Genomic DNA, 12124 nt, shown 5'->3' on the forward strand with positions numbered 1-12124 from the left:
CCGCGACGGGTGCCTGAGTCCTACCTGTCAAACACCCCTAATCATGAGTTTAAGATATGAACCTGAATATCATCTGCTGCATTGCGAAAATAACATACGTGAAGGAAACCTGTCATCAAGGCATATGTACGTATACATACAAAATACAGTGGGCGAGCTGGCAAGGCTGCTATAGACAACCATACATCCAAAACTGAAAGCCGACAAGACCACATACAACCCAACTAGACATACTGTCCACAGACCTCTAACAGAAACATAAATGTACAAAGACGAGACATATATATATATATATACACACACACAAAAACGTATCGTACCGAAATCAAAAGCAACTCCGGATCAAATGAAGCACGCCAACTTTCGCTGATCAGGGATCCTAAGAAGGGGAACCGTCAGCTTGCCTACCTGCACCTGCGGGCATGAAACGCAGGCCCCGTGAAATAGGGCGTCAGCATGAAAAATATACTGAGTATGTAAGGCATGAAAATTTGTACGTAAAAGACATAGATGAAACATGGAATAAGGAAACACATCTTTAAAGCTGAATAACTTTGTAAATTCTGAAACGTTTATGATGTCGTGCACGTGCGTATAAATGTCGTGCCATGCATAGGTATTGGTGTACATAATATCATCAAGCCACTGAGGGCATACCATCATATCGTCTCGGCCACTGTGGACAATATCTTCAATATATACTAGCTGATCAGGTGGTGGTGCGTATATAACACCGTAACCTTTTCCCATATCCCATATACATATATTTACATATATACGTGTATATAACACCATCTGGTCATGGGTCAATGCACATGTATAAATGAGTGAAATGCATGAAAAATACGTAATAATTTCAATATTTCTTTCGAATAAACTTTTTAAACTGTGTATTATTCTGAGACCCATGAACAGAAGATAATAATAATTTTCATGGGGAATCAAGAATATAGATACCCCTAATATTTCTACGAATAGAGTAATTTATGAAAACTATATGTTTGCTCGTTTCTTCTGTATAATTTGGACCATGTCAAAAGAAAGAAGGGACGACCTTAACATACCTATTTCTTGAATTATTTGAACGAATCTGCTTCTGCAAAATATGGACGAAATGTACACTTTGGATTGGAACGTAGGTTTTCTGCTTTTAACGTTTTATGAGCGAACAATGGATTTAAGCTAAAATTTGTTCCAACGTTTTTGAAGATGGCTTTCAAGATTTTTACTTTGATGAAGCTAGATTTTGGGACGTTACTTTGATGAAGCTCCTTACTTTGATGAAGCTACAAAGTTTCAAGCTAGATTTTGGGACGAATGGATCCTTTTTTACAAGCATATGGTTGTTTTAGAACCATTTTTGTTCTGGATAATGGTTAATGTTTAAAATACAAGTCTTATTTAAGACTTTAAGCCTTAGTAATTATTATGCTATACTGTGGCGATTTGGCAAAAGTGACTAAGAGTCACCTTTTTCTATTGTGGCTTCTTGTCACGTTGGGGGTTAATTTATTAAGTTTTTATCCGTTTATTAGTTCGGGGAAAAGACAGGACTATCTATAAAATTGAAACTATTTACCCTCCCCTACCCATTAAAGAATTCTACCCACTAAATAATTACAACTCCTACCCATTTAATAAATAAACGACAGTAGCAAAATAACTACCCACGCTTTTAATGCCCTACGTATAAAAACGCAGAAGCTGCTCAAAATTTCAGAAAATTAGCGCACAAACATGGAAAAATGCAGAAGCTCTTCAAAATTTCAGAAAATTAGCGCACAAAATTGAGATTTCCACTGATTGAAGAGCAGTAAGTGTGAAAAAACAGATCGAAGATGCTGATTCGGATTTTAATTTCGCTGTTCTCTCCAGATTTTGATTTTGCTGTTGGTTTGATTTTGATTTCGGAGCTAAACTTCTGAATTTTAGCTGAAAATTCTAATCTAGGTTTGGAGATCTGGAGATCTAGAGGTTTGATTTCGCTGTTGTTTTGTTGAAATTTCAAACACTGTTAATTTCGAACACTGTTGAAATTTGCATTGTTGAGATTCAATTTTGGACATAAAAGTGATTATAACTTTAGAATCATGGAAAATATTCCAATTCTGCTGCAACATAGTGGAGAATGGGCTGGTAACAATAATTTCATAAATTTTCATGTTGATGCAATTCTAATAAAGACCTATTGGAAATTTGAACAACTTCTTAGAGAAATTGCAAAGCAACTGCAAAAGGACAGTAAAACAATAGTTATTCAGTATGCTATTGCTCAAGGATATCCACCAATTATAATTTGCAGCGATATGAGTGTTAGTGTTTATATGGAATTGAAAAAATCAAGTGCAGGGATGACAACACTTCCTCTATGTGTGTCGTTTGCTAAAAACACTATAGCTGCAAGCACCTCCAGTTTCGATGTTGCTCCAATTTCACCAGAAATTGCACAATTTGAAAGCACTGATATGATTACTACGTTTGATGTGCAAGAAGGAGATGACGCCATTTTAGAATTTGATGATACAAACATCATAACTGATCAATTTCATCAAAATGTTGAAAAAGGACAAATTTACGAAGACAAGAACCTGCTGGCTCTCGTTATGAAACAGTATGCTGTTAGAGAAAAATGTCAATATTGGGTTCATAAATCATGCCCAAGAAGGTTCGTCTGCATGTTTTCAAGTAAAAAAACTATGTGATACCTATATAGTATATAAGTATGCTAAATCAGTATACTATGAGAGTATGGAATTGTATTAGTTTGTCTGTGTTTTTTATCAGTGATACTGGTATAGTATATAAGTATGCTATATCAGTATACTATGCGAGTATATAACTGTACTGGTTTGTCTTTGTTATTATCAGTAAAACATAATACCAATATAGTATATATGTATGCTAAATCAGTATACTATGTGAGTATAGAATTGTGCTGCTTTATCTATATTTTTTATCAGCAAAATATGATACTGATACAGTATATAAGTATACCAACAGAGTATACCATGTGAGTATATAATTGTACGGATTTTTGTGTGTGTTTTTTATCAATAAAACATGATACATAACTGTATTTGTATTATAAACAGGTATATCCTTGAATGCATGGATGAAAGATGCACTTGGAGACTTAAAGCATCAAGCCTGCGAGCATCAAATCTTTTCAAAGTGACAGATCTCAATTCTGTCCACAGTTGTTTAACTGATAAGAGATTTTGTTCACAAAAGCAAGTTGTCTCAGCTTTTGTTACAGCTGTGGTACAAGATAAACTTGTTGACCCGAAAATCATATATACACCAACAGATATCCAGAGAGACATCCAAAAAGCATATGGTATGGACTTAAGCTACATGCAAGCATGGAGATCAAAAGAAAAAAACAATACAATTATTGAGATGATCACCAAGTGAGTCATACAAGAAAATGCCAACATATCTTTATATGTTAGAGTACGCTAACCCAGGATCAGTGACCCGACTACACACTGAAGGAGATGGGAGCTTCTTGTATGCATTCATAACTATATATGCATCAATTAGAGGATGGGTCTATTGTAGGCCAACAGTTGTAGTTGATGGAAGTTTTTTAAAGTCAACATATAGAGGGACCATACTCACGGCTTCCACTCAAGACGCAGAGGGTAAGAATACAATCCAATTATATTCAGTTAAAGAAACAAAAAATATTTTCAAATATTTATGATACAAGTATACCAACAGAGTATATAGTTGTTTTGCTACACACTTGCACGTACCTATAACTATACTACTATATGAAATACTAAATTAATATTTTGTGTACAATCCAATTACATTCAGTTAAAGAAACAAAAAAAAATATTTTCAAATATTATATGATACCATTATGATATACAAGTATACCAACAGAGTATATAGTTATTTTGCTACACACCTGCACCTACCTATGACTATACTACTATATAAAATGCTAAATTAATATAGTGTATTGTAATTGATATTTTGTTCTTTGGGTTTACAGGACAAATTCTACCCCTCGCATATGCAATTGTTGATTCGGAAAATGATGCATCGTGGAAATGGTTCTTCGTGCAGTTGAGAGACACCTATGGACAAAGAGAGGGAATGTGCATTGTATTAGACAGGCATGATGCTATATGGAAAGCAACTTCAATTGTCTATCCAGAAGTCCCTCATTGTGCATGTATGTTCCATCTGTGGAACAACATAAAGACAAACTTCAGGAAGAGCCAAAAACAAATCGAAGAAGTATATTTTGGTTTAGCAAGAGCATACACTGTTGAAGAATTCAACAGGCATATGGAAGAGTTAGAAGCTATTGATAGTAGAGTCAAAACATACCTGATGGATATTGGATATGATAAATGGTCCCGGGCGCATTCCAAGGCAAATAGAACCATGACCATGACATCGAATATTACGGAATCAGTAAATGCAGCAAACAAGCACGCAAGAGACCTCCCAGTTGTGAATTTGCTTGACTTTATGACAACATTGATTCAAAAATGGAATTACACCAATCAGAAGGATGCAGTGGAATCATTTATGAAGATTGGTGCAAAGTATGAAAAAATATTGGCAGATAATACTATCTTATCACAGACGATGACAGTATGCATTTTCAAAATCATAAAAACACTGCATGTACTGTATTTTTATTTTTTTTACCTTAGTGATTTCACTAAACAACTGAATATTGTTATTTAAAAAATATTATTACTTCATATAGCTAATGACTTTTCTTAATTAAAATTATACTATGTGTTGCCATCAACTGAATTCTTACATTTAGTAATTGATGGCCAAATAAGAAATGTGGTGCGCCTACATGAAAGAAACTGCATTTGTGGGAGGTTTCAGCTAGACGATATTCCATGTCTACATGCAATGGCAGTTATACAAAAATTCCATATGGATTCATACAAGTATTGCTCGGATTACTACAGCATAGACTACTTGCTGAAAACATATGAGATACCAGTAAATCCATTACCTGATGAAACAACGTGGCAAATTCCAGAAAATGTCTCTTCACAGGTGGTACTGCCACCAAAAGGAAAAATCAAACCAGGAAGACCTAAAAAGAAGAGAGGCATAAGAGGCTGGGAAGGAAATACAGTTACATGTGCACTATGCGGGAGAAAAGGACACAACCGGAGAACATGCCGAAATATTCCAAAGAGAGATTGATATAATGCTTCAATGTTTTTATACAACTCATATATTGTAGAATCATAGCATTTGAATAGCAAAAAATAAAATGCATTTCTTGCACTGGACATATATTTGGTATGATGATTCTTTGCGAAATTACTTTTTGGCAACAAATTTATATAGCTACTTGTATTTTCAATAAGAATCTGTTTATTTTCTATTTTAGTATATAAAAGTGGGATGCATTTACATCTAGTTGTTGTAGGAAAAAAGATGCTAAAATATATCTGTGATACCCAAGTGGTATATCTGTATACCTTATTGGTATATCTGTATACCTTATTAGTATCAAAATATGTGCAGAAATAGAAGTGGTGCACGCTTTGCAGCTCATGTCTGTATTGAACTATAACAAATTGGAAGCCATTTACATGCAGTTATTTGTGCATCATCAGGTACATTAATACAAGGTGATACCCAATGTTATATTTGTATACCTCGCTGGTATATAGTGGTATTGCACTAATATGGCTAAAACAAAATATGCGCAGAAATATAAATGGTGCACCAGATACAACGTGATACCTAAAATGCGCACACTTTGCAACTCATGTCAGTACTTACATCTAGTTGTTGCAGGAAAAAAGATGAGTCAAATACAACGTGATACCCAAATGGTATATCATTATACCTGATTGGTATATAGTTCTACTACACTAATACACCATCTATGCTAAAACTACAGATGAACATTAAAGCTTAGACCATCATCACATTCGAAAGCAGATCATTTAACTTCTGTCACAACTACTTTGTATGTTGCTGGAAGTGTTCACTTCATCTGCCCCTAATTTTCACTTGTTGAATCCATTAAACCTTACCATCTGGCAAAGAATGGACCTCGACATCCTAATAAACCAACAACTTTATGGAAGAAGACTAAGAAAAGCCTAATAACAAGCTGAAATTAGAAACAAAATCAGCAAATTTTCAGCATCAAGAGACATAACTATACTGATAACCCCCATGTACTTGAAGAAATCTATTACCACATATTTTGAACCAGAATAATTAAATATGACAAAAGAAACATTAGCAGCTGGAAATATTTTATAAAGGCACAAGTTTCCTACAGTCTTGAATCAACAGAAGGTCATTTACTACTAATAATACCATACTTCACCAAAACTATTAAAATCCTGCAAAGTTTTCATGATACAATTAACTAAAACCAAAAAGAGACCTATACTACTTCTTGCGTTTCTTTCCACGAGTCTTTTTAGGTGCTACTGGAGCCTCAGATTCACTTGATTCGCCATGCAATTGCTTGTTCCTCCCATAGTGCCACAACAGTATACCAAACCTAGCTCGAAAACCATCCACATCAAAATTGGCAACAGAGATTGGAAGATCTTCAATAATATACTCTGCAAAGCAAGCAACATATACTCCACATTCTCTGAAATAAAACAAATGAATAGAATATAAAAATCAATTAGAAGTGAAAATGTTAATATGAATGAGGAAAACAAAGCAAAAAAAAGTAACTATTCTTACGAATTTTGCTGTGTTGGCAGATTTGTAATCAGTTCAATATCAAAAGGATCAGTCAACTTCTTTCTCATGTGCAGACCATTTTCTACTACAATGTCGCTTCTTTGGTTATAAATTCAATACTAACTAGAAATAGGGGGATCAACATAGCATAAACCTTTGCCACTTTCTGAATAGCTTTTTTGTGCTTTCGACTACGTAGCGAGTCATATACATAAAAACATCTCTTGTGGAATGACACACACCCCAATATCCAATGCCAAATTTCTGCCAAATTAATTGGAAAAATGACATGATCAACCTGGTGCCATGGAGTGTTGCAATGCATCCTAAATCCTTTCATGTACTCCATGATATCGTCTGATCTATCAATCAAATGATCTTGTTTCCCACCTTTTACAAATTCTGTGAAAACCCTTTGAATGATATTATTAAAAAGAGTATATGTAGTTGTGACTTTGATTGGCATATTAATTCCATATTTCGCTTTCTTCCTAAGATAGTAGAATATAATATTCAAGTGCTGCAAAAAAAGAGAGGAAGAAAACACGACTACCACTAACAATATGAATGAACTACTACAACAACAAAAATAAAAAGCAGTACACATACCGAAATAGAGAGCGACCTGCCAGAATAGTTTAAGGTATGGAAAAACGTCTTATCATCAATCTGTTCAACTTCAAAGTCAAAACAAGGCTCTAGCTTTTGATCACCGGGTAAATACACTTCCCTATTTAGTATAAAAAAAGATATGGATAAGAAATATAACAACAAACATTAAGAAAAAATGAAAACAAAAGTACATGGAAACGAATACGCACTCTCCCAATTGCATATTTGCTTCAACAAAGTTTGAGAATGCAGTCGTAAGCTTAAAATCAACCGTCTCTGAAATGTCATTTACAAATGAAAATCTTCCTTTGATAACCTTCGAGGATCCCCCAACTGCACTAACACCAGTTTGCCAGTCATTCCTATACGATGACTGTTTTACAGCTGCGGGGCGCCTTTTCCGTGTTAAAACTGCAGGAGTAGTTTCAACATCTGTTTGTATTTGAACAATATTTTTTGATACCGACTGATCAGGTTTAGACTTATTTACATCACGAGTTGTCAAATCATTTCCAGATTAATTTACATTACGTCTCCCTCTTTGTGTAATGGCAACAATTAGATCAAGTTGAGAATCAGTATATTCAAAATCAGAATCCAAGTGAAGATCACCCCCGTGTCGACATGGAGCTTAAATTAGAAAATGCTAGTGAATAAATAAATATACTAAGTTAAGAAATTTAGAAAAAAAGAATGAAAAGTTATATATAGAAGACATTACCAGAAAGCAAATTCACATTACTTCCACCAACATCCACTTGACCAACACCATCAACCCGACATGCTAAACACATAAAAGCATTATCAGCATCACTACTTAAATAAAAAATAAAAAACTATCAAGAACCTATCATTTACATACTAACTACAGAATTAGTAACATCAACATCGTACCCTGTGGAGCAGTATTAGACTCAATAACAACATATGCTCGTATCTATGCAGGGATTCCTGATGGCAGCGGAGCAGGACCCGACTTTTTAACATCATGAGAAGACTGCTTATATGTTGCTTGTTGTGTAATAGCGGTGATTTGATCAATTGCAGATGCAGATAGTTCAAAGTTAGAATCCAAGCCAAAATCATGCTCATTTACGAAGGGGGCTGAAAAAAGTTTTTTAAAAAAAGGTTAGTCAATGTATAAATACATAGAGTTAAATAAATAAAAAAATAATCAAAAATTACATATACAACATTTTACCAGAACACAAATCATCATCCTGTTGCTTGTGCTAAAAATGAGAAACTACCAATTTTAGTCTTATGTATATTACAAGAATACTATGTACACTATAAGTAAAGAATGGAATAGTATCCTATAAGAATGTATTGCATCTTTGAACAATATACTATAGCATTATATTATATAAAAGATGAATACCGCTGAATTTCCCTCTGGTTTCACTGACTGCCTACCAATAGCTGCAAGCACCTCCTCAAACTTGTTCTCTACAAAAAGCTTCAAAGCTTGTAACTCCTTCATTACTACAATATTGGTAGGTTGGGAATCACCTCCAGTACTTTCAGGCATACTTTGTGTCTTTGGTAATTGAGTGCCAAAAACCTGAAAGCTATCGGGTTGGCTGGGTTGGCTGTCAGTGCACTCAACTTCAATTTCAAAGCTTAGACCACGCACATCAAATTGTTTCTTCTCATCATCAGTTGGGGTGATGTTCTTTAGCTGCAATTATTAAGCACACTAGTTAGAAATAGAAATGCTAATAAAGTATGAAAGAAAAAAGATCCATATTACCATATGATACCAATATAGTATACATGTATACCAACAGAGTATATCACTGAACTGGGATATAGTATACACGATACCAATATAGTATACATGTATACCAATAGAGTATATCACTAAACTGGGATATTGCTACAACTGTGACTAAACTAGTGTACCAAAACATTAAGAGAGGCAATAAAACTATGAGAAAATTACCTGCTTGCGTTGCAAGCTACACATTTGCAAAGCAACTCGCTCATTCGGGATTTGACCCATGACTGCCCATTTCAAAATTCGTGGAAGTTTGTTGTTTCCAAGATGATCAGCAAAGTGACCATCCAAACTTGGGCAGCATTCATACAACCAAGTCTGTAAAGCCAACGGGAAGCCACCAAGTCTATAAAAAGAAGGCTTATCTTGAAACTTGTTGGAACACGAGTCAATTGTAGCTTTATAAACATCTATACCCCAGGGATAATTATTAAAATCACCAGACTCAACCAAGTCAATGTAAGACCGTGAAATAGCCTTTGTTTTGAGTTGAGAAAATAAGAAGCTATTGACAAAATACAGAACTGTTATCTTCAACGCATCATCATCTCTTTCCCATTTCTTCTTCTTAAAACAGTCTGCTAGTTGGGCAAATGTCACAGATGCAGTCCCAAAATATTTTGAAATCAACCTATTCTCTGCTATACTCTCTATACTTGTACCACCCTTACATTTCAACCCAGTAACAAGTGCAAATTCACCCAATCCAAACTCCAACCTAGAATCATTCACTACAAACCGCATCTCATTTTTAACCTCATGATGTACTTCTCTCATAAGCAAATGGTGCATAACACGAATCTGCACAATCACTGGTGGCAGATCCAAAAAATAGCCAAAGAATGTTTTCTTAAACAGTCGAAGTTGCCGCTTTAATAAATTTGCTTTCAATTGATGAATAACATGGCAATTGGTATCCCAATCAACCTTTGGTTTATAATCTAAGTCAATAGGCACAAGGAAATCCCAACACTGCAAAACATGTTCATATAAAATAATTTCAGAAATAGAATTCACTTAAAATGCAACTAAACCAACTAAAAATATCACAACTACCATACAATACCAACACGACATATAATTATACCAACAGTGTATACAATTATATTGACTAATTTCCGGCAACTACAAAGGACTATACTACTATTACATAACAAATAGGAATAAAGAGAAAAAGCAAAAAGGAATGCAGCTATAAAGTATTTTCAAGATACTGTACGATACTAGTATTATTAAAGGAAAAACAAATAGCGAAGCAGCTAAAAAAAGATCCAGAAGCATATGATAGTATATAGCTATACTAACAGGGTAAATAGTTGTACGGGGTTGTTCCAACAACTGTCTATAACTATAAAAACTATCACATAACATACATACACTATGTCTATAGGCACAAAACTTCTATGGGAAACATCATGCGTGCCATTGCCACTGCAGCAAAACACCAGTTACGCAACAATCGGATAAAGAACATAAATGCAATTTTTTAGAAGAACTATGTCAAATAGCATTGCCTCCCCCTTCCAGACTCAAGTACTATGTCAATCATGTAACTGAGTACCTGACGTCTTTTTTGTATACTACTTAGCACCAATTCAACAAATCATTTTCATTAGAAAATAAGTCAATTATGTCCTAACTTATTACTTAAGGTTAAGGGATTCTTCAGATGTTTCAAAAGGGACAATGGGTGTTATTCAGAAAACGCCCCATACATGATCACTCTACCCCGATGCCTGCCTATAATCAATGCCAGTGGTGGTCACCAGCTAAGGTCGTGGGGCTTCTGCACATTGACCCCATCCACACCATGCCACATATAAAGAAAAGCTCATTCTGCACATATAACTTACACGGTCCCATTCTTTCCATACTTGCTTCTCCCCACCACTATCAACTGGCCTAAATACTAGATCACGTACAAAATCATCTAATGCAAAGCTGAAAATCAGAAATCACATAGAGAAGCTCTGGCTTCAATAAATTTGATTGACAACAACAGCTACTGATTGACAGCACTAGTGAATCAACGACCATTTTTTAAAACCTCAAGCAGAACATTAAATTTAATCTATCTATTTAATTCAAAAAATTAACACAACTGGCTATAACTATAATATAATACAAAAGCATAATAAGAAATCAAAAATAACAATGTACTATACATTAAAAATTGCAAAGATCATAATTGTAAGAAAATTACTTTCTTGGGTGCGACACCAATTTTTCTCTTCTTTAACTAAGAATCATCGCTACAATCAACATCTACTGGTTGAGTCTCTATTTCAGGCACGGATTCACGTCGGCTTCCCCCTAACTCAGAATCCTCAACAACTTTACATTTTCCCTTATCAGTCACAGGAACATCTCCTATGACTGGTTCGGAATTTGTGTCGGGTAATGACAGGTAGGGAGTTTTATCGACTGATGCGGCATTAATATTTTTGCCTATTCCACCCTCTAATTCTACATTTTCAGTTGTGTTTTCAACATGACTACTGCTAGGGTTACGACTAAGTGGAGACTGAGAATCAGAAAATAAGGAAAAACTAGGCCCAGACATGGCTGAGACAACGGATTCAGCAGCTACTTCTTTTGAAGAATGATATTGTCCAAAGCGCCACCATCTACGCGCACAACTCTTCCGACCCATAGAGAAAACAACAACCCATAGACATTGATTCACAAAAGTACAAAGAAAAACATAAAAATCCTATGATTTTTAAAACCCACTTTCACTAAAATGTACTTTCAGAAGCAAAAAATTCACCCAAAATTAGGTACTAGACGAAGAGATAGAACGGAATCGGAAGAAAACAATTACAACTCGAATGTGTTTCACTTTTGCGTTCTCATCGGTTGGCTATGGAGTTATGGAAAGTGTACTCTATTAACTGATAGAGAAAGAAGGAAAACGTGGGAATAATGGGCAGAATGGGCTGGATCGAAGATAAGGGAGAGATGGGTAGATTGGGTCGGGGCCGGGTAAATAGATTGGGCCGACTGAGTAGGCAGGGT

At 34.9% G+C, this 12124-nt stretch overlaps 1 protein-coding gene across 1 annotated transcript; it reads right to left on the reverse strand.

Moving 5' to 3' along the window:
- Window positions 1-6405: 6405 nt before the first annotated feature.
- On the reverse strand, window positions 6406-11759 carry LOC138888667 (uncharacterized). The gene is made up of 12 exons (XM_070170571.1): window positions 11347-11759; window positions 10960-11047; window positions 9272-10078; window positions 8708-9007; window positions 8528-8558; window positions 8299-8430; window positions 8048-8110; window positions 7858-7956; window positions 7536-7758; window positions 7324-7444; window positions 6957-7234; window positions 6406-6616 (listed from the first exon to the last, which is right to left on the reverse strand). Exons 1-12 carry the CDS (start codon window positions 11757-11759, stop codon window positions 6406-6408), a joined length of 2766 nt encoding a protein of 921 aa, XP_070026672.1.
- Window positions 11760-12124: the final 365 nt, after the last annotated feature.

This window comes from Nicotiana sylvestris, chromosome 3, assembly GCF_000393655.2.
Source record: "Nicotiana sylvestris chromosome 3, ASM39365v2, whole genome shotgun sequence".
In the NCBI taxonomy this organism is placed as follows: domain Eukaryota; kingdom Viridiplantae; phylum Streptophyta; class Magnoliopsida; order Solanales; family Solanaceae; genus Nicotiana; species Nicotiana sylvestris.

Excerpts from the sequence above, each read along its gene's own strand:
- LOC138888667 (XM_070170571.1), bottom strand. The coding sequence starts at position 11,759 with ATGGGTCGGAAGAGTTGTGCGCGTAGATGGTGGCGCTTTGGACAATAT. Across the intron at positions 11,048-11,346 it reads GATTGTAGCGATGATTCTTA|CTTTGCATTAGATGATTTTG; the intron begins GTTAAAGAAGAG and ends TCTGATTTTCAG. Across the intron at positions 7,445-7,535 it reads GCAAATATGCAATTGGGAGA|GGAAGTGTATTTACCCGGTG; the intron begins GTGCGTATTCGT and ends TATACTAAATAG.